The 23,921-nt window shown below is 44.3% G+C and overlaps 1 protein-coding gene and 1 pseudogene across 2 annotated transcripts in view; both read left to right on the top strand.

Moving 5' to 3' along the window:
- Positions 1 to 552: 552 nt before the first annotated feature.
- Positions 553 to 23,921, top strand: part of ARHGAP6 (Rho GTPase activating protein 6) — a 514,399-nt gene continuing 491,030 nt past the window's right edge. The window contains exon 1 of one of the 2 annotated variants that reach the window (XM_065915769.1): positions 553 to 1,946. In XM_065915769.1, coding sequence (XP_065771841.1) covers positions 1,368 to 1,946 — 579 coding nt within the window. In that variant the 5' untranslated portion in view covers positions 553 to 1,367. The remainder of the gene's footprint in view (positions 1,947 to 23,921) is intronic. The other variant, XM_065915770.1, reaches the window with a different exon arrangement.
- Positions 11,244 to 23,208, top strand: LOC136153791 (glycogen synthase kinase-3 alpha-like; annotated as a pseudogene).

The raw sequence follows: 23,921 nt of genomic DNA, 5'->3' as shown, positions 1-23,921 counted from the left end.
AGGGCCCATTTCCAGCCCATTCATCGCAGCCACTGCATTTGGACTGAATCTCTATCCTTCATTTTTAAAAAACAAAAACAGCGGGCGGTGGGGGGGGGGGGAAGGCAGGAGATTTAACTCCAACTTCAGAGCAACCGTCTTGGGCTGCCCATCTGACACCAGTGGGTGGGGTGCAATCTGACACTTCCTTTCCTTTCCAGAAACGTGAGTGGAGCTGGCGCCCCCTTCGCTCTGGGGGAGGGGAGACCGGGGAGAAGGTCCGCACTTCCGTCCTCGGGGCTTTCTCCCCAGGAGACCCAGTATCAGTGGTGAGCAGCGCTCGCTCTGCGCCGCTCCCAGGTTTGGCGCCTGGAAAACTCCACGTTCTGCTTTCTCCTGCTTCTGGCTCCGCCCCAGCTCCAGACCTGGCTTCTCTCCCACCCTACCCGTCCGGGCCGCCCCCTTCGCGCTGCCTCTAGCGCGAGCGTGCGGGGACATCCCCGCGCCAGCCCTGGGCCCAAGGTGGGTTGAGACTATTACGAGTCCCTCTCCGGCAGGTCATGGACAGCCGACCCTGGGGTTCTCCCCTTAGCTCCCTGAGCGCAGCCAGGAATTCTCTCCCACCGTAGCCGCTCAGCACTTGGAAGGCCCTGGGCGCTGCGCGTTTCGTGTCCCCACTTTGTAGCGAGAAACTAGCACCTCAGGGGAGCTTGGAGCTTGGAGACACTCTTGCGCCTAGCCAGTCAGAGGAGTGGGCGCAGAAGCCGAGTGGTGGCGAGACGCGCAGCTTCAGGGGCCCGGATACGGCGACGGTGCCCTGGGGCGCAGATCGGGTGCCCAGCTCCAGCGCGGGAGGAAGTCTCTCTCACGGCGAGCAGAGAGCGAGGGACGCGCCCTGGGCGCACGCCCAGGAGGCCTCCTCCTCAGCCCTCGGGACCGTCCTTAGGGCGCGAGGAGGAGCTTGCTGGAGACTTCGAGGCTGCCCAGAGCCAGAGAGCCGGAGCGCGGCGTCTCCTGCCTCAGCTGGGAAGGGGGAGTGGCGCTGGCCGCCGGAGCTGGGAACCCAGCGAGCGCCTGACCTTCCTCCTCTTCTTCCTTACCCTCTTCAGGACTTAGGCTCTGCGGGAAGGTTCTCGCGACCGAAGGAGTCCTCCCTCCCCACCCCTTTTCCTAGAAGGCTGGTGATGGATCTCCTGCTTCTGCCCCCACCGGGGCACTTGGAGCGCGCTGGTGGCGCGTGAGCCGGGAACTGCCCTCTACCGCCCTCGGCAAGCCTCGGGCCGACGCCGCCTTGCAGCCTCGCCCGAGCCCCCTTGCTTCCTGGGCCCCAAATCACTAGCAGTTCCGAGAGCTGGAAGAGGGTGGCCCTCAGGCACAGCCCCGCCGGGATGTCCGCGCAGAGCCTGCTCCACAGTGTCTTCTCCTGCTCCTCGCCGGCCTCGGGCAGCGCGGCTTCTGCCAAGGGCTTCTCCAAGAGGAAGCTGCGCCAGACCCGCAGCCTGGACCCGGCTCTGATCGGCGGCTACGGGGGCGAGGCGGGCGCAGAGGGCGGCTCGCGAGGGACCAGCGGGGGCCGCCTCTGCCCCCCGCTGTCCCTGGCCGAGGGTCTGAGCCCTCGCTCGGCGTTCTCTCCCCGGGGCCCACCTCCTCGGGCCAACCGCCTCCCGACCCCCAGACCCCTCTGCTCGTCCTTCTCCACACCCAGCACCCCGCAGGAGAAGTCGCCGTCTGGCAGCTTCCACTTTGACTATGAGGTCCCCCTGGGTCGCGGCGGACTCAAGAAGAGCATGGTGTGGGACCTGCCTTCGGTCCTAGCCGGGCCGGGCAGTGGTCGCAGCGCCATCCTCTGCTCTTCCGGGGGAGGCCCCAACGGCATCTTCGCTTCTCCCAGGAGGTGGCTCCAGCAGAGAAAGTTCCAGTCCCCACCCGACAGCCACGGCCAACCCTATGTCGTGTGGAAGTCCGAGGTAGGGTCCGGTGCCGCGTGTCCTCCTGGCCCAAGGCTGGTCACCTGGGCAGTTCTTTAATTACTTTTCATTTACACAGCCAGAGCACCACTGAGGGGTTTTCCTGCTGTGGCTGTTCCTCTGTGGCTGGTGAAATGGTGTCTGGAAATGGGACGTCCCTAGTGGCCACCCGCATGTGTCTTTTTAGGACTCCTTGGCTCCACTCGGAGCAGTGGTAGGAGCTGGGGAAGAGATGCTCTCTGTGCGGCAGGTGATTTCAAAGGGTCACTTATCCCTTCACACAATATTGATATTTTTTGGTACTCAAAATGGTCTAGTTCTAAGCTGTTTGTCAGGATTGGAGGAAATCATATTTTGAAATATTTCTGTCATTTGGTTGTTTTACAGAGAATTCGGGAACATTATTCTTGAGGGTGATATTGGTATGTGTGTGTAGGTCTGTGTGTTTGGGGATGTGGCTACTAGAATTCTCTAGTTTTGATCTTTTCTTCTCCTTAAAGGTTTAATATCAGAGATCTATGGTATTAAGTACTAGTTTAATCCTGGAGAAAAAAAATCTCTGCTTAAGGCTATCAAAGATCATGGAAATATGCCCCAGTTCCACTAAGGGCAACTAGTAGTTATTTCACTAGCTACATGAATCAAGAATCATTAGCAAATAAGGGACTCAGAGGGAGCTACTGGTACCTTTAAAAATGTTTGCTGGTTAAAAAGAATGGAGAACAGAAGTAATAGGAAACTGGTTGATGCATACTTGGAAAGCTGCATGCTTTTAGAGAGTAAATACTAGTTGTTCTAAAAATGAACAACTCTTGTTCAGTTCACAAACTCTATAGATTTGCCTTGGGTCTGTTTCCATAAGGGGAGATTCCATCCATTGTAATTAAATATTTTAAAGTACAGTTAGAATTACAGAAATGGAGTACAACACCATGTAATTGCTGGAGATTTAGACTAAAGAAAGAAAACACAACCAATAAAAACAGTTGGAAAGTAGTGTCCAACAGAATACCTTGCTCTCTTAACATGAGACAACTAATTATGACATTTTGGATTTTATCAGATCTCCTTAGAAAAATCAGCAATATTTAGCAGAAATATTTGCATCATGGGTTGGTAAAATATTAGTTACTGTGTCAAAAATAACTGCTGGTGTTGGGTGGGGAGCATGGATTACAGATACTAACAAACATTATTGACTGTCCTGCCCATTTTCTTGAGGAAGGTAGACAGTAGAGAGAAAAGTCAAGTAGGAGAGGGAGAGATTCTCTCCAAACCAGAGAACTCAGCATTAGAAAGAGGGTCAAGAATCTAAATGTTGAATATCTGTTGGTCTTTAGAGGAGCCTGGATTCCTACTCTGTATCAGAAACACACATTAGCAGATTAGTCTGTAGAAGTTGAGAGAGAAAGAAATGCAAAAAGCAAGCCAAGTTCTTGGATTGGATAATCACTGACATTCACGTTTAAACCTATTGTATTATTAAGAATGTCTCTGCTTTTCTTTGCAACTGTATGTACTTGGAATATAGTATGCAGATGCTGTTTATCACTATTATGATGAAAAGGCAATCTACTGTGGATGATCACAACTGGTTAGAAATCTTCTTCTTATCCATTAAAATCTCATCATCAATGGACAAGTATATGAACTTCAGCAATACTGGGTAGCTTGAAATTGTTCTATGCAGTGTACAGGCAGTCTGCAGGCTCACATACCATGACTTTCACCTCTTTTGCAGTGGTTAAAACTAAGTACATAGCCATCTAGCAAAAGAACAAAATTTTTTTCATAAAATGTTCATGTGTGTGTGTGTGTAATCCCTTTATTCTTGAGGCAAACGTGGAATGATTGGTTAGAATCCTGGCATCAAAGTCCAAGGCTGATTTTGTTTGAATCCCAGATATCCTAACTTAACCCCAGGGTCTGGAATTTAATGGCCTGGATTACCTTTCAAAGGTTTAATGCCCTGGAACCCTCTCAGAAACCAAGGAAGTTCATCCTATTGAGCACTGCTTGTCCTTCTCACTTGTAAGCAAGCTGGGTCCTTTGTCCTAAAAAAGAATCTTTACTAATGATGTCAAAAGTCCAGCATATGAGCACCTTGCAAGATTACTTATGGGTCCTGGAAAGGAGATTTGGATTGTACAGACTTGGTTCTTTCTTGTGCTTCTCCTGGTCGCTCTGGCTTGGGGTTTCTCTGCCTCTGCACCACTGACAGTTGTGGCTGAGTGACTCTTTGCTCTGGACACTGTCCTGTGCATTGTAGGATGTTCAGCAGCATCCTGGGCCTCTACCCACTAGATGCCAATAGCACCCCTCCCACCAGTGTGACAGTGAAAAATGTCTGCAGACACTGCTGAATGTCTTTTGGGGGTCAAAACTGCTCCAGTTGAGAACTCCAACACCAGTGAGTTGAATGTAGCCCCACAGGATGGCCATCTTGACTGTCCACAGAAGTGCTTTCAGCTGGCAGAAACTTTCCTTTTGGGGCCCTCTTCCGATTCTGAAACCATGTAGATCCCTCTTGAGTCTTGCCTACAGATTCCATGGATCTCTTATAGTTTATTCAGTTTTCAGTTTCTCTTCCATTGACTCCATGGGCAAACATGAGAATTCATCTTCATTCAGATGTAGCCAGTAATGGATCACGTCCATCTATTTAGTTCTCTGAACAGATTCTCTGGTTTTAAACTAAATTGTTCAAACAATGGCTTCTGCTCCCAAAGTAAAGTAAAGTAAAGTCACTTAGTCATGTCTGACTCTTTGCGACCCCATGGACTGTAGCCTACCAGGCTCCTCTGTCCATGGGATTTTCCAGGCAAGAGTACTGGAGTTGCTGTTTCCTTCTCCAGGGGATCTTCCCAACCCAGACTCCCCTAAATGCCTGTAGCTCTATGCCTTCTGCTCATTCAGAGCTCACAAATGGCAACTTTATGGCTTAAAACGAGGAAGTGTTAGACAAAGTCAGCTACAAGTCAGTATTTCCTTACTATGCGTTTTAGGATTGCTCTAACAAAATCTGGATCATGGACATGCTGGGTAGAATATCTATTGAGTAGAAAAAGGGAGAAGACAAAGGGATAAATGGTACATGGTGATACAGTTGGTGCACACGTCTCAGCTTTGTTCTTGGCAGCCAGGTTCTGTCCTTTACTCTGATTATAAACAAGGGAGTAAGGTCTCATTCTAACCCTGGGGTTCTAATTATTTTGGATCAGAGGTGAACTGACATGGAGTTTGCCAGCCTCTATCCATGAATTCTTTTTTTCTTCATTCACACCACAAGAACTTCTTGAGCACAAGCATTTCTCTATGTACCAGGAATGAAGAGAGGCTAAATTATGGCGTCACCCATTACAGAGCTCACAGTCTAAGGAGGAACCTGGATGACTCAACCAATAGCTGCAGTGCAGAAGGGTCAGCACAGCGAGGGACTGGGGAATGTGATTCACAGTGCTTTGGGGAGTCTTATAAAACTTCACTGTGCAGAAAACACTTGAACTTGTTCTTCAAGGGTGATTGTCACTTATCAGAAGAAGAAGGGAAGTGATTCCTTGATGAAACAGAAAGGAATGGACCTGCAAAGGCACAGGGGTGTTGGTGATGCCTGAGTTTCCAACAAAAAGGACTTGGAAGAGCTTAAGTGCAATCGTTTGTTTGGAGGAGGAGGTTAAGATATCTGAAGTTTAATATATGTAGCAGCCACGTGTCTTTAGTATAACAGCCTAATGAAACCAGAGATGAGACACATTCTCGGAGGCCTGCTGTGCTGTGCTTAGTCACTCAGTCGTGTCTGACTGTTTGCCATCCAGGGGACTGCAGCCCGCCAGGCCCCTCTGTCCATGGGGATTCTCCAGGTAAGAATACTGAAGTGGGTTGCCGTACCCTCCTCCAGGGCATAATAACTATCTATGGGCTTGGATAAAAATGGCAGCAAGGCCAAAGCACGTTGCCCATCCTCCAAGACACCCTTTGGCATCAAATCTGCAGGGAAGTGAAAGGATGTTTTTGAAGTTAGAAGTTTGGTGTGCCTGGAGCACAGGCTATATCTCACTGTATGTTGGACACGAGCATTGAACAGGTTGGGTAGGAGTTTGCACTCAGCATTTCAAAGAAGAGTAGTTCTCAACCTGGAGACAACTTTGTTCCCAGGAGACATTTAACAATGTCTGAAGACAGTTTTGTTTGTCGTAACTGGGGGTGGTGATGTATTAACTTCATTTTGTGGCTATAGCAAATTACCCCAAACGTATGGGTTAGAGCAATACAAATCTCTTACCTTATACTTGTAGAGGTCAGAAGTCTGAAATAGGTCCCCTTCGACTAAAGTCAAGGTGTTGGCAGGGCCATGTTCCTTCTGAAGGCTCTAGGGTCTGTTTCCTTTACTTTTCAAGTGTCCCCATCCCCAGTCTTTAATGCCAGCCATGTTCTAGTCATTTCTTCCTCTGACACTCTTAACGATGCTTGCGGTTACATAGGGCTCACCTGGATAATCCCAGGTAATCCCATTGCTTTAAGGTCGGTTGATTAGCAGCCTTTAATTCTGCCTGCAACCTTAATTCCCACGTGCCATGTACACTAACATATTCACCAGTTCCAGAGACTAGGACATAGATATCTTTGGTGGGACATTCTTCTGCCTACTAGGAGGGGAAGTGCTAGTTGCATCTAGCTGGGAAGAACCCAGGGCTGCTGCTAAACACTCTACAGTGCACAGGACACCGCCCACAACAGAGAATGATCTCAGTTAACTCAATGTCAAGAGTGCCCAGGCTGAGAAACCCTGTGGTGGAGAATGGGGTAATTGGTGATTTTTAAGCTTGGTTGTGTAAGGTGATTCAATATGTGTTTTAGAGAGATCACTCTAGTGTTTGTGGGGAGCATGCATCAATAGAATGAAACAAGCAGGAGGACAGATACTCAAAGGAGATAAGCATGGAGTAACCATGCCAAGCATCCTGCAAATAAATGGGAGTTGGCATAGAAATATAACACTTCTGTATTTCTTCTTTTTCTTTTTTTTCATTTATTTTTATTAGTTAGAAGCTAATTGCTTTACAATAGTGTAGTGGTTTTTGCCATACATTGACATGAATCAGCCATGGATTTACATGTGTTCCCCATCCTGATCCCCCCTCCCGCCTCCCTCCCCATCCCATCCCTCTGGGTCTTCCCAGTGCACCAGCCCTGAGCACTTGTCTCATGCATCCAACCTAGGCTGGTGATCTGTTTCACCCTTGATGGTATACTTGTTTCAATGCTGTTCTCTCAGAACATCCCACCCTCGCCTTCTCCCACAGAGTCCCAAAGTCTGTTCTGCACATCTGTGTCTCTTTTTCTGTTTTGCATATAGGGTTATCATTACCATCTTTTTAAATTCCATATATATGCGTTAGTATACTGTATTGGTGTTTATCTTTCTGGCTTACTTCACTCTGTATAATGGGCTCCAGTTTCATCCATCTCATTAGAACTGATTCAAATGAATTCTTTTTAATGCCTGAGTAATATTCCATTGTGTATATGTACCATAGCTTCCTTATCCATTCATCTGCTGATGGGCATCTAGGTTGCTTCCATGTCCCGGCAATTATAAACAGTACTGCGATGAACATGGGCCAAGCATGCCAAGCATCCTGCAAATAAATGGGAGTTGGCATAGAAACATAACGCTTAAGTATTTCTTACTTTTCCACTTTACCAAATTGTTTCTTGCACTGTTGAGCTACGTTTAATAGTTTGGTCTCAATAAACCAGTGGTTTTCAACCAGAGGGTAGGTTTGCAGCCTGGACGTATGTGGCAGTTGTTCAGTCATATCTGACTCTTTGCAACCCCATGGACTGCAGCACACTAGGCTTCCCTGGCCTTCAGCATCTCTCAGTTTGCTCAAACTCATGTCATTGAGTCGATGAGGCCATCCAACCATCTAATCCTTTGTTGTCCCCTTCTCCTCTTGCCCTTAATCTTTCCCAGCGTCGGGGTCTTTTCCAGTGAGTTGGCTCTTTATGTCAGGTGGCCAAAGAATTGGAGTTTCAGCTCCAGCATCAGTCCTTCCAATGAATATTCAGGACTGATTTCCTTTAGGATGGACTGGTTTGATCTCCTTGCTGTCCAAGGGACTCAAGACTCTTCTCCAGCACCACAGTTCAAAAGCATCAATTCTTTGGCACTCAGCCTTCTTTATGATATATGACTATATGGCAATGCCTATTGTCATTTTTGATTGCCAGTGCTGAGGCTGGGAACGTGTGTTAACAGCATGATGGGTAGAGACCTGGGATGCTGCTAATCATTCTACACTATACAGAACAGACTGCCACAACAAATCATTCTCCTGCTCCAGTTTTCCATAGCCCCGAGTTTGAGAAACCCTATATAATGTACTACTTTATACAAAAAACTGAATTCTCAATTTTGCTTTTTGGTACCATTTTCTTTCATGTTTCTGGCTTTACTCTGCCATTTCTTCTTCTTTCCTGCTCTATGTCAACCAAAGCTTTGAATTGGGAAAAATGCCATTTCAAAAGGTAATGAAGATAGGGAAAAAATATGGAGTATCTAAACATATGTATAAGAAAGAATTGAATTGTAAATATGTAATATGAAAACGGGTATTAAAAGTTAAAACATGGGCAGAGAGGAATATTGTGATTAAAAATAGAGGCTCACCCATGTCAAAAGAGGAATTAGAGTAAGGCACCTTCAGACAGAAAATTGACAAAGGGCATTTTACAAGGAATTATGTCTGAAATCTGCTGGTCTCTGGATGGGGGGCACGCGTGAGAAGCCCGACGGCCCCCCTTCACACGCCCCAACTCACCACAACTGCTCCCACGCCTGCGTGCAACCCCCACAAATGGGGAGGGGACATGGGGCATGTGCCCCAGCAAAAAGTCAGTTCCCCATGGCAGGTGGTGAGGACAACCACGGATGAGGCAGCACCTGGCCCCCACCGAGAGGTGGGGAACAGGCACGCCTCTCTTACTGTCTGGACCACCCCTGCCCCCTTCCAAGAGAACCACTCACGGGACACACATCCCTTGGACTGCAAGGAGATCCAACCAGTCAGTCCTAAGGGAAATCATTCCTGAATATTCATTGTAAGGACTGATGCTGAAGCTGAAGCTCCAATACTTTGGCCACCAGATGGGAAGAACTGACTCATTGGAAAAGACCCTGGTGCTGGGAAAGATTGAAGGCAGGAGGAGAAGGGGGCGTCAGAGGATGAGATGGTTGAATGGCATCACCGACTCAATGGACATGCATTTGTGATGTCTGGGAAGCTCTGGGAGTTTGTGATGGACAGAGAAGCCTGGCGTGCTGCAGTCCATGGGGTCGCAAAGAGTCAGACCTTACTGAGAGACTGAATTGAACTGAACTGATGTCTGAAATCAGCATAATGCCCTAAGAATTTATAACTTGGGAAAATATTCACTTTTCATGTGCTTTCTCTTGGATTATTTCTCTGCTAGAATTCATTTCATTTCTAAGGTAATTTTTAACTTGAATAGAGGATAATATTAAGACAAGTTCTTCTGAGATTGAACTGAACTTTCACCGGGATTTTGGAATTTGACAATTGGCAAGAGCATATTTTAGACTCTGAAAGGACCTTAGGTAGCATCTAGTCACAGCCTCCTTACTTTCCAGTTAAAGACAAGGATTGAAAGAGTTAAGTTCAAACTCAGACAAGTTGAGGGCAGAACCACCCTGAAATCCTCCTTGACTCTCAATACGAACTGCAAAACTTCTGGAAAAAGTAAGCAACCATGAAAATCTACAACTCTGGCAATCCTTTTTTCTAGCCCCATTACTTAAGGAAACAATTTCCTCAAAGTTGCCCAAATCCCATGACTTTCTTAGACCTCATTTGGCTGAACTTCTGGGCAGAAGTGCCAGCACTGTTCTGCCCACCCCCACTACTCCTCTACTCCACTACTGCCCCCTCTTCCCCTCCCCACCATGCACAGAAGAGTCCCACTCCCCTCCCCACTGCCTGATTCTCAGTCTGTAATGTCTCTTCCTGCTCCTCTGTTTCTGCACTTGTCATCCACACATCCCCACAGTTCTGTGTTTTTCTTTCAGATCATTCTGCCTTGATGATCTCATTCACTTTTGTGACTTCAGCCATTATCCCTCTCGGGGACACTCATAATTCTGTGTGCTTGAGCATCTAACATCTATTCCAATTTCTTGCAAGACATCTGCTTATGATGCCCACTGGACTCCTCCTGGTCTACATGTCTGAAGTGGAACAAATCAATCCCCTTTTCTCTGAGCACACTTCATTTTCCATATTCCTTATTCTTGGTTGGTGCCACCATTCTTAGGCCAGTTTAGTTTTACCAGGCCAGAAATGTCTTCAGTTTTCCCCTTCTTTTTTTCCCCTCCTGTCGTCTCCAATAAGTTATCAAATCCTGTTGTGTTTATTTCTCATTTGCTCCATGCTCGAAATGATTTGAAGAGGAATGTATCCAAGTTCTTACATCTCTCTCCAGCTGTTCCTTCTCATTGCCACTGCCTAGTTTGGGTCCTCATTTTCTGTGACCTCCTGCTTGGTCACCCTGCCTTCAGTTTTCCCCTCTTTCCATCTGGCTTATGGGCCTTCTATTCCAAAGAAATGATTGTAATCACATTAACTGCCTGAATAAAAACCTTTGCTGGGACTTAGTGTGTACAGAATGAAATCCAAACTGCTTAGCCAGTCATTTCAAAGTCTTTTACACTATAATCTTAGCTGACCTCCTCCCCTTTCCCTAGGAATTTTCATCCAACAAAAGCAAACTAGCCACTTAGCCAGGTCGTCACTACATTGTTTGTCAAGTGCCGGCTGGGCCCTCAACACTGGAAGTTTGTGGAGTAAATAGGTATGGCCCTACAAGCTGCTTACACCTTTGTGAGAGCAATCATTTCCAATAAATAAATTGCTGCACTTCCTCAGAATGTGATGGCATTATGATAGGAGGACTGTGGTGGACCCAATAATGCCCGCCCCCAGGATGTCCTAATTCCTAGAACCCATGGATATATTACCTTATATGGCAAAAGAGACTTTGCAGATGTGATTAAGTTAAGTATCTTGAGATGGGGAGATGATACTGGATTATCTGGGTGAGTCTAATGTAATCACAAGGATCCTTATGAGAAGGAGACAGGAAAGTCAGAGTTAAAGAAGATATGAGAACAGAATCAGCCAGAGAGAGACAGACAGACAGACAGATGTAGAAAGAGACAGAGACAGACAGACACATACACAGGTTGATTTCAAAGATGCTACACTGCTGGCTGTGAAAATGGAGAGGGAAGCCATGACCCAAAGAATGCGGCAGCCTCTAGAAGCTGGGAAAGCCAAGGGAACAGATTGTCCCTCGAGTCTACACAATGACAGCAGCTCTGCCAACATCCTTCTCCGAGCCCGGTGAGACTTCTGTTCTCCAGAACTGTAAGGGAATAAATAAGTGTTGTTTTAAGCCGTGGTATTTGTGATAATTTGTTACAGCGGCCATAGGAAGCTGATACAAGTACTAGGGAGGTCTGGGATGTCTCACCTGAAACCAGTAGATAAGGAGGCTTTTGCCAAACAAAAAAGAAGGGAAAAGATAGAAAGGTATGCAATTAAGAAGGTCATAGTATGCTTCAAGAACTTAGAGAAATCCAACTGGAAGCACCTAGAGGAGTAGGAAGATGGAGAAGCATGAGTCTGGCTGGGCCTTGAGCTTCATGATACAGCTCAGGATTTTATGATTTAATGTAAAAGTCTCTGCAGGGATTTTTTTTTCTCCTCATTCTGCTTTTGGTTGCCTGGTCCCATATCTGAGAAAACTCCATCATACTTTATGACTTAACCAGATGTCACCTCCAAAGAAATACAAATTCATGATTTACACAAATGTGAGCTCAACTTTCCATAGCTAGATTGTAATTTTTTTAAGCCTGCGTAGGGGACAGTGTTTCATATCAGAATCTATTCAATGACTGAGGGAATCTGTGTTCTGACAGTGATTCTTCAAATCCTGAGACACACCTTTGAGGCTTGATGTATTAGTCTAAATTTTACTTCATCCTCTTTGGGCCATTGCTTATGATAAAGAGACTGAGATTTTAACTGCAACTATGTTCCAATGTGGCAAGAATGGAAAGAAATATGTGGAAATGGAATTAGGTATTGTGTTAGCAAGTAAAGAATGATGTTTTCATTGGCTATTAGGGAAATACACATCAGAATCACAATGATATACTAATTCATATGGCAATATAGTCATATATATGGCTATAATAAAAAAGATAATATCAGGTGTTGACATGGATGTGGAGAAGTTGAAACTCTCATGCACTGCTGGTGAGAATGTAAAATGGTGCAGCAGCTTTGAAAATACTTTGGCAGTTTCTCAAAAAGTTAAACATTGACCGTATTACCCAGAAATTCTACCTTTAGGTATCTACTCAAGAGAACTGAAAATGCATGTGTACACAGAGATTGTAAGTGAATGAATGTTCATAGCAGCATTACTCATCATGACCAAAATGGTAGAAACAATCAAATATCTATCAACAGATGACTGGGCAAACAAAACATGGTATATTTATGCAATGCAAGATTATTCAGCAATAAGAAGGCCTGGAGTACTAATACTTGCTACAACATGGATAAACCTTGAAAACATTACACTAAGTGAAAAAAGCTAGTTAAAGGACCATATATTGTGTGATTCTATTCATATGAAATGTCTAGACTAGGCAAATCTCTAGAGATAGAGAATAGGTTAATGGTTGCCAGAAGCTGGCAGTAGGGAGTGATGAGAAGTGACTGCTAATGGATACCTGGTTCCTTTTTGGAGGGATGAAAACATTCTGGACCTTGATAGAGGTGATGTTTGCACAGCCTAGGGAATATACTACAAACCTCTGAATTGTACACTTTAAAAGGGCAAATTTTATGGTATGCAAACTTCAATATCAATTAAAAAAAGAACACTGTTGATGACTTTTAAAGAAAATATATCAATATTGTTGCTACATCATCTTTTCAGTAAAACATCAACTTGAATGAAGAGAGTTATGTAGCAGGCCCAAGCATAATGTGTATTAAATGCTGTCCTTGAGGATGCAACAAGGAGGTGGTAACAGCTCTAACAGATTCAATGGAGGAGTCAACAGCCAACCTGGGATTTTCTGAGACTGGTTACTGTGGAAATTCTGTGTCCTGATTAGTATGCTTTGGAAGCAAGTGCAGAGAAGCTATTAAAAGATTGTTTTTCAGAATAGGCAAAGACTTTAAAATGTACTTACAGTCTTGAAAAATTGCCTGGCCATATCACACCAGAGCTATTGGATAGCCACAGATTTGTAGGAGTCATTAGAGCTAAAAGCAAATTGACAAACTACCCAACAAGTCTTGTGCCGATGGACCCAAGAGGAGAAGGCTGAACTGGAAATGAATTGAGTTGGGTGACCCCATGGATCAAGATAAATAACATGGTTTTCCTTTGGTATACCTGGACACTTGTGGAAACGGGTGAATTATTACTACCCATAGGAGCTGAAGGGCTTCCCAGGTGGCTCAGTGGTAGAAGAAGATACCTGCCAATGCAGAAGATGCAGGAGATGCCAGTTTGATCCCTAGGTCAGGAAAATCCTCTAGAGGAGGAAATGGCAACCCACTCCAATTATTCTTGCCTGGATAATCCCATGGACAGAAGAGCCTGGTGGGCTACAGTCCATGGGGTCGCAAAGAGTTGGACACAACTGAGCAACTGAGCACGCATGCACAGAAGCTGAAGTGTGAATAAGCATCAGATCAGTTCTCAGCTTGCATTGCCAATAATTTCGTCTCTTGGGGGTTGAGCAACACTTAGGCAAGCTGAGACCCAAAGGTGGATGGGGAATGGGAAAGATAAACCTTAGGTGACAGTAGCCACATTGCCTCTGGGTTTATTCTAACAAGACTTCTGCTATAGTTAATAATTTGGTTTATGGAAATCCTGAACCAGACCACCAGATTTTCTGGCTTTTGAGCAAAGTAGCATTGTGCTTATAATGGAACTTCCTATTGATTCCTTGCCCACTTATTTCAGTTGTTTGCTTCAGATTGTTGGTGGTGTTTAGTTGCTGAGTCATGTCCTTCTCTTTTTATGACCCCGTGGATTGTAGCCCTCCAGGATCTTCTGTTCATAGGATTTCCTGGGTAAAAATACTGGGGTGGGTTGCCATTTCCTTCTCCGGGGGATCTTCCCAACCCAGGGATTAAACCCGCATCTCCTGCATTGGCAGGCAGATTCTTTATCACTGAGACAGCAGCATAGGTGATGATAATAATAAGTGAAATAACAATTATTAATAGTGTTTGTAGAATGCTCAGCAGTTTATTATTATTATTATTACAACAACTCTGTGGGGTGATAGAGTCAACCTTCATTTTGCAGATAAGGACACTGAGGCTCCAATTAAGAGGCAGCCAGACTTAGTTGGAGAAGAAATGAAGTGACTGGGTTAGAGCTGGACTCTGATCCACACCACCTGAATTCAAATCTCAGCTGTGCTCTGTGACCTTGAACAAATTACAAAGCATCTTTCTGCTTCAGTTTCATCGTCTGTCAAATGGGGTTAATTAAAGTGCCTACCTCAAAGAGTTTTTGTGAGGACCTCATGATCTGATTACTTGGAAAGTGCCCAGCACATAGGAAGTAATAAAAGATGGTTAGTAGAGGAAGGTTACATAAAATGGAAGATGTGTCCAGGTCACACAGTTAGGAAGCAACAAAAGTAGGGCTTGAATTAGAGTATTAGTTGAAAATATTTATTCTGCACCTACAGTGTGTTTCAGGAACCTTTTCCACCAAGGCACTCAAAGAGGGCTTAGGTGATCAAATGAATGAATAGACCTGACTGAGTTGGACAACAGCAGAAGGTAATTGAAACTTTATCTTGAAGTTGTTAAGTAAGGTATACTTTTCATGATAGGCATTGGAGGCTGTCACCCCGGGGATTTGGACTAGTGACTGGAACACAGGAATTTGCCGGACTTGCATTGTGGATTTGGTGTAACACAAGATATGCCAACAAGCCAGGGGGTAGCCTTCATTCCCACACACTAGTCCCAGTAACTTCGTTGCATCAGACACTTTTTGTTTGGAGAATACTTAGCATGTTGGAAACTGGATAGCTCCCAATTCAGTCCTGGTTCTCTAGCTGGCAAATGCCGTGTACTTTCTCATTTGAAGCATGATGTTCTCACTACTCATGCTACTACTATCATGTGAGCTCAAGCTGACTATTGTTCGTGGCTAATCTCATCAACATCTTCCCAAGGGTTACAAGGCAGCATCACTAAGTTGAAACAATACCATCTACACTCAGATGCTTTTTTTGTGCAAAATCTAACCATAACTCCCTTTAACATTTCTAGACTGACTTTGGCATTCTGTGAACAAAACAGAATGTTGGGATGGACGAGTGCTTAAAGGTTTTCTATCCAGTCAAGACATCCCTGTGATGCTTAAATCCTGTCTATGACATCTCCAATTTATGCCCAGCACTGGCCCTGCCCCAACGGAGACCTTCAGAGTTCTGCCTTTAGATTATCATAGACATGGTTAATTCTTCCTGGAATTGTGTTCAAAACAAGCCTCCCTAGGACTTTTATCATGCTACAAATGAATTCTGCCTCTCCTCTCACACAGATTATCACAAATATTGTATTATTATTGTCAGTAAGGAAGTATAGGTTAGCTTTCATTCTGAGCATCAGCACAAAGTTTGGTCATATTTTCTCTTTGACAGAGAAAAATCATGGATATATCAAACCAGAATTGAAGAATTGTTTACATGAAAATTAAACTATTGACCCGAATGTATCTGGCAAACTACTTAGAGAAATCCAGGATTAGAACTTTCTGTCTCTAGGTTCTTGCTGCTAACCCAGTGAGTCAGATTTCTTCCTTTGATGATTTATAAGACAACTCAAAGACAGGTGCAATTTTCATATTGTATCACAGAGGGTGGCTCTGGGTCTTTCAGCAAGCCCCCAAAGAGGCATGTTGAATCTGTCTTCTAATGGAAATATATTGTCAAAAAATGGTGTGGTCAGAACATGTTTGTCAAAACACCAATAAAATAAACGCGAAAGGTGATATGGAAATAGTAAGCAGCCTTGAATGTCATGGAGTGTGATATGAGTCCCAGGCTAACTTCAGAAGCTCAGAGTCATGAACTCAGCAGATATATTGTCACTCTGCTGCAATGACAACATTTTAATCTTATAATTTATGATTAAATTGGAAATAACTTTTCCACTGAGGTGCCCTTTTGAAGATCAGTAAAAAGTGCTATGCAAACGATCAGATATTTAGGTTCTTGTTCAGGGTTCTTTTAACTGAAAAAGGTTATTCAGAGTGACAAGATTTTTTTTAGAAAGTGAAATAGTTTATTTCTCTTTGCAATATTATTCAGAGTTTCATTTTTCCCCAGGGGAGAGGGATAGAAGCTAGATGCAGAAGAGTCAGTATGTCACCATTGTCTAGTTTGTCTTTCCTCATCTAGAAATATCCCTTTTGTAGGAAATGTTTAAATAATGTATTTTACTGATTCCATAAGGTATCATTTCTAATTTATATAAAGATATGGAAGATATAACTTATGTAAATGTTCACTGAAATCTAAAATCATTTTAAAAAGTAAAGTTATTTTTTAAAAGTTCAAAGTAAGAACTTTTACTTTCAGAGTTCAGAGTAAGAAAGTTGAATGGTCAAGAAGAAAATTAACTTAGCATACTTACAAAGATTCCTTTTGAGTTATTAATGAAATGTTTCTATGCAATATTTTGGGCTTCCCTCGTAGCTCAGTCAGTAAAGAATCTGCCTGCAAGGCAGGAGATCCAGGTTCAGTTCCTGGGTGGGGAAGATCCCCTGGAGAAGGAAATGGCAACCCACTCCAGTATTCTTGCCTGGAGAGTCCCCTAGACAGAGGAGCCTGGTGGGCTACAGTCCATGGGGTTGCAAGAGTCGGACATGACTGAGCAACTCAACCACCACCACCATGCAATATTTTTAGGCTTCCCTGGTAACTCAGCTGGTAAAAATCTGCTGGCAATGCAGGAGACCCCAGTTTGATCCCTGGGTTGGGAAGATCCCCTGGAGGAGGGTATGGAAACCCGCTCCAGTAGTCTTGCCTGGAGAATCCCCATGGACACAGGAGCCTGGCGGGCTACAGTCCCCGGGGTTGCAAGAAGTCGGACACAGCTGAGCGACTAAGCAGAGCACAGCACAGCACATGCAAACTTTTTACCAGGCAGAAAAATTAATTATTTTTTCTTTTATTTGGAATGACTTCTTCAGAGTTTTAGAGTTTTAGTGTAATTTTTCTGACTGTATTCTGTATGTAATTATTCATACAGCTTTAAGTTCATGATAACACCTTGCTTTAGAAATAAAAATGATTGGTTAGATGTTGCCATATATAATTGGAACATGGATAAATTGTTTTCATAAAAATCAAAACTTTTAAAACTTCATGAAACAAATTGTGGGAAGGGTAGAAGTTCTGTGTCTTAGTTTGAGTTCCACCAAAGAAAGGACCTGGGTGAATGCAGTTTCCTTGGGAGATGATCCCGGGAAGCAGGAATGACGAAGAAAAAATGAAATGTCATTATAAGTTTGTGTCATAAAATTCAAATATGTGGACAAAGAATGACCACGATTCCAGTAGGACCATGCCTCTCAGAATCATCTACCTGTGTTTCTGTTATCTATTTCAGTATAACAAACAATCCCCCAACTTAGTGGCATGACTCTGTGGGTCAGGAATTAAGTGATCACAGCTCAGCTGGGCAGTTCTGCTCTACAAGGCATCAGCTGAACTCACTCATTTGGCTGCTTTTAGCTGGTATCTGGGATGCCTGGAAAGTTCAGGATGTCTACACTTATATGTCTGGTGCGTTGGTGATCCTCCATGTGGCCCCTCTCCCCGAGAGGAGAGCTAGGGCTTCCTCACTGCATGGTAATCTCATGGTATTTGGTCAGCATGAGTCACAGGGCCCGCCCTGATTCAAGGGCAAGGGAAATAGATTCCACCTGTTGATGGGAGAAGCAAAAATCACTTGTGGCCTTCTTGGATTTGTTTCAAGCTAAAATATGGGGAAATGGAGAATGTCTCCATTGGATTGGTATCTTTCTTTAAAAAGTCTTTGGGTCTCTGTTTGCGTGAAATATTTTTTTCCAGCCCTTCACTTTTGGTCTGTATGTGTCCCTTGTTTTGAGATAGGTCTCTTGTAGACAGCATATATAGCTGAATTTGTTACAATATTGCTTCTGTTTTACCTTTTGATTTTTTGGCTGCAAGGTAGGAGGGGACTTAGCTCCCTGACCAGGGATCAAACTCACATCCCTCTGCACTGGAATGCAAAGTCTTAACCACTGGACTGCCAGGGAAGTCATTCCATTGGTTTCTATCCTGAATTGGTTGAACCTTGTAACCTCTTGCACACGACCGAGTGTTCACTAGAGATGAATCACTAGGAGCACGAACTTCAGTGTGAGCTTGAACAGAACTAACTTCCCAGCACAGTCCTAGCCAAATTAAAAAATTTTAGCACAGGCTCATGGGGAGCAGCAAGTAGAATGTCAACTACAATCTTATTTAACTGAAGGACAGTATAATCATAGACTTTGGAGGTGTGTAAACCTGGGGTCAAATCCCAGAGCCACTACTTACAAGGTACAAATTTCAGTGTCTTCACCTTTAAAGGGAATACAGCTGTATTCTCTTTGCAGGAGGTTGTGAAATCAATTGGTGAATACATTTAGGCCCCATGGGCCATGAGGTGTCATACAGCTATGTCTATTGTTTATTACTCCATCTGTTTCATTCCTAAATGCTGTTATAGGCAGAGAACATGGATTTTATAATGCTTTCAGAGGAAAAGAGGCAACAATACTATTTTTGGCTTTTTAAAGTCTTAAGAAAATATGCAGTACCCGAGGCAACTATGTTACAGTGAAGTTTTTCCTCTACATATTAGGTTTTAAGATTTGTGTACAGTAATTAAAATTGTATCAAAAAGAGTGCTATTTATTTCCTGTCAATTTTCATATACATATACCCATGAGTAAATGGCAAAATACGCCGTTTCTTATGCAGAGTTGGGGCAAAGAAGTTAAGACTATATATCCAACCCTGTGGTAGTTGTTCTTTATTTATTTTTTTATTAATGATTTTATTTTTATTTCTTTTTTCAATCAATATATTTTTATTGAAGTACAGTTGATTTACAATGTGTTAATTTCTGCTGTACAGCAAAGTGATTCAGTTATATATATAATTATGTACATAAGATATATATTCTTTTTCATACTCTTTTTCATGGTGGTTTATCAGAGGATATTGCATATTGTTCTCCATGTTATACAGTAGGACCTTGTTGTTTATCCGTTCTGTATGTAAAAGCTTACATCTGCTAACCCCAGCCTCCCACCCCATCCCCCCCCACCTCCCTCCAGCTGATTGGCAACCACCAGCCTGTCCTCTAAGTCTGAGTCTGTTTCATGTGCTAAGTTGCTTCAGTCGTGTATGACTCTTTGGGACCCCACGGACTATAGTCTGCCAGGCTCCTCTGCCCCTAGAATTTCCCAGGCAAGTATTCACAGTAGCCACGACATAGAAACAACCTAAATGTCCATTAGAGGACATGGTACAAATATATAATGGAAAATTCTCAGCCACAAAAAGAACAAAATAATGCCATTTGCAGCAACATGGGTGCAACTAGAGATTACCATACTAAGCAAGCCAGAAGGAGAAAGACAAATACTGTGTGATATCATATGTGGAATCTAAAATATGACACAAATGAGCCCATCTACAAAACAAATTTCCCAGGTCATGCTAGTGGTAAAGAAGTCACCTGCTAATTGCAGGAGATATAGTTGTTCTTTAGGTAAGAGTTATTATATTGATTTATCTGCTGCTCTTAGGGAACTTCCACATATTCTTTAGTTGGCAGTAACTGCAGCTGTGATATCCCTTAGCCCCCAACTGGTTATTAAAGTATCATTGTGCAAAGCTACTTTTTCTTAGAACTTTTCAGTATACTCCATTGAGATCCTTCCAAATGACTGGATGTTAATAAAACACAGAGGAACACAAACAAGTATCTTGGGTTAGAACAGGCTTTCTAAAGCTTAGAGGCATGAGGTGGCAAATGAAGAAATTTAATTTTTGTTATCATTAGTTGATAATCAATATCAGCTACTGGAGTATTATCAATCATTCTTACCAATTAACTCATTCATCAAACAATTCAGCATATCTTAAGCGTTGAACTCTGGCTTTATCAAAATGATAATTGTTAAATAAATGGAAAAAAAACCAAAATGATAATTGTTACAACTAATATTTTTGAATGCTTGCCTTGAGCATATCCTACTACATGCTTTAAAAAGGAATGGATCGGGCGTCCAGCCAATAAACTAAGTGAGTGACTTGACTCTGTTTCCCAGAGTGCATCAGACCTACACAACTCACTGATGGAGTGGCTGTGACTACATTTCTGAGGCACACCTAGGGACACATGGCTGCCACAATGCAGTGGCAGTGGGAAGGTGACCACAGTGGTAGCCACTCTAGGCCAAGGCCCAGAGTGCTCCCAGGAAGTGGCTTACACAGACTTCCAAGTGATTGGCAGTGGCTCATTTGGGGTCGTGTACCAGGCATGGCTGGCAGACACCAGGGAACTCGTGGCCATCAAGAAGTTTCTCCAGGACATGAGGTTCAAGAACTGAGAGCTGCAGATTATGTGTAAGCTAGATCACTGCAATATTGCAAGGCTGAGATGCTTTTTCTATTTCAAAAGGGAGAAGAAAGATGTTGTTCAGTTGCTAAGTCAAGTCCGACTCTTTGTGACCCCATGGACTACATGGAAGCATGTCAGGCTTCCCTGGCCTTCACTATCTCCTGGAGTTTGCTCAAACTCATGTCCATTGATTTAGTGATGCCATCCAATGATCTCATCCTCTGTCACCCCCTTCTCCTGCCCTCAGTCTTTCCCAGCTTCAAGATCTTTTCCAGTGAGTTGGCTCTCCACCACAGGTGACCAAAGTATTGGAGCTTCAGCATCAGTCCTTCCAATGAATATTCAGAGTTGATTTCGTTTAGGATTGACTAGTTTGACCTCCTTACTGCCCAAGGGACTCTCAAGACTCTTCTCCACCAGCACAGTTTGAAAGCATCAGTTCTTGGTCGCTCACCCTTCTTTATGGTCCAGCTCTCACATCTGTACATGACTACTGGGAAAACCATTGTTGTTCAGTCGCTCAGTCATGACCGACTCTTTGTGACCTCATGGACTACAGCACACCAGGCTTCCCTGCCCTTCACCATCTCTCGGAGTTTGTTCAAACTCATGTCCATTGAATCGGTGATGCCATCCATAGCTTTGACTGTACAGACCTTTGTTGGCAAAGTGATCTCTGCTTTTTAATATGCTATCTAGCATATTATATCATAGCTTTTCTTCCAAGGAACAAGCATCTTTTAATTTCTTGGCTACAGTCACCGTCCTCAGTGATTTTTGGAGCCCAAGAAAATTAAGTCTGTCACTGTTTCCCCATGTTTTCCATGAAGAAGGATGAGCTTTACCTAAATCTGGTGCTGGAATATGTGTCTGAGACAGTGTACCGGGTGGTCTGCCATTTTACTAAGGCCAGGTTGACCATTGCTATCATCTATGTCAAGGTATGAACTTCCTTGGTGGCTCAGATGGTAAAGCGTCTGCCTACAATGTGGGAGACCTGGGTTCCATCCCTGGGTTGGGAAGATCCCCTGGAGAAGGAAAGGGCAACCAACTCCAGTATTTTTGCCTGGAAAATCCCATGAATGGAGGAGCCTGGTGGGCTACAGTTCATGGGGGTCAAAAAGAGTCGGACAGGACTGAGCAACTTCTCTCTCTCTTTATGTCAAGGTATACATGCACCAGCTCTTCCAGAGCTTGGCCTATATCCACGCTCAGGGTATGTGCCACCCATACATCAAGCCCCAGAACATGCTGGTGGATCCTGTCACCCCTGTCCTCCAGCTCTGCGATTTTGGCATTGCAAAGCAGTTGGTCTGAGGGGAGCCCAGTGTTTCATACATCTGTTCTCAATACTACTGGGCCCCAGAGCTGATCTTCAGAACCACTGAAAGTGAAAGTCGCTCAATTGTGTCCAACTCTTTGCGACCCCCATGGACTATGCAGTCCATGGAATTCTCCAGGTCAGAATACTGGAGTGGATAGCCTTTCCCTTCTCCAGGGGATCTTCCCAACCCAGGGATGGAACCCAGGTCTCCTGCATTGCAGGCAGATTCTTTACCAGCTGAGCCACAGGGAAACTCATTCATCGCTGTGTGTGGTCAGCTGACTGTGTACTGCCTGAGCTCCTCCTAGGCTAGCCCATCTTCCCTGGGGACAGTGGGGTGGACCAGCTGGTAGAGAGCATCAAGGTGCTGGGAACACCAACCTGGGAAGCGATTTGAGAGATGAATCTCAGCTACACAGAGTTCCAGTTTCCCCAGATTAAAGCTCACCCCCAGACAAAGATATTCAAATCGAATGGCCCCTGGGGCCATTGCACCCCACTCTAGCCTGCTCACACTGGAAGCTTGTGCCCAAAGCTTCTTCGATGATCTGTGAGGTCCTAGAACCCAGCTCCCCAGCAACTGCCCACTTCTCCTTTCTTCAATTTCAGTCCTGTCCAACTCACTGTCCAACCATCTCTCAACACTGTTCTCATCTCTTCTCACTTGAGGACCCCAGCAGGCACTTCTTTCCTCACCCCATCCTCGCAAACTTGAAGTGAACCTCAGACCGGCCTGGACTTGGCAGTTGACTGATGCCACAGCTCTTCTCACTAACTCTTCCTGAGGGCACCACCAACTACCCCTTCCATCTGGGAACCCCAAGGGGGCTGGGAATGGGGGCCATAGCCCACCAAGTTCCTGCCCTGACTGGGCACCTAGACTAGAGGGCAGAGGTAATGAGTCCCTCTCCCCACCGCCGGGAGGGAATAGAAGGAAGGACAGAGGATGGGGGTGGGCATGAGGACTTTCTACCCCTCAGCCCACTCCCTTCCCCCAGGTCTCCACCTCCTTCAACCTCCCTCCCCTCCTGTGTCCCTTGTAAATAGAACCAGAGCAGCCCTGCTCCTCTTCCCTTCCTTGGCCCCTGGGTGTGAATAGATTGTTATTTTTTTTTCTTAAAACGTCAATTCACACCATCCAACCTGGACCCTCCCCTTCCTATGGCTGGATTCCCCCTCTTGTCCTCTGCCCCTAAGGCCTCCTCCCTCCTCTCCCCATTCTGGAGGGCAGACGCAGTGGGGGATCTTCTCATGTCTTAGTTTTCACAGTAAGACTTGCCTGTGTGCAGACCTCCATTTGAGAAATTTTGGCATTAAAAAAAAAAAGCGATGGATCACTAAATCCTCAAAGTAATCCTAGGAAGTTTGAAGCCAAAAAATGGCAAAGGGAGGATTTAAATCCGGCTCTGAGAATTCTACCCGGAAAAGAAAATAACATGTGGTCCTTGTTCCCAATGTTCTCAATCTAGAGGGACATGTAATAACAATAATAATGGCTAACAATTATTGAGTGCTTACTTGAGTCAAACTCTGAATTACTGTATTTGCATGACTTCATTGAGTTCTCATATCAATTGCATGAGATGTTTTTATTAGCCCAATTATCTAGACAAGGAAGTTTAGACACAGAATTAAGTAATTTTCTCTAAGTTACACAGCTGGTAGGAGATTGGGTCAGGATTTGAATCCAGATAGCCTGTTTTTAGATCTCTGACTTATAACCAGCACTTCATATAGGCTATATGCAGAACTTTATCACAGGAGATAAAACAGAGATTTCTAGATGATGCTCTAAGAATGGTTAAGAGGGAAAGTCAAACTCTGCCTGAGGAAGCCAAAGGAGATGATATTTGAGGTCATTCC

Source organism: Muntiacus reevesi, chromosome X (assembly GCF_963930625.1).
Source record: "Muntiacus reevesi chromosome X, mMunRee1.1, whole genome shotgun sequence".
NCBI lineage: Eukaryota > Metazoa > Chordata > Mammalia > Artiodactyla > Cervidae > Muntiacus > Muntiacus reevesi.
The sequence above is the reverse complement of the archived record's forward strand: the minus strand, read 5'-3'. Positions and strand labels throughout refer to the sequence as shown.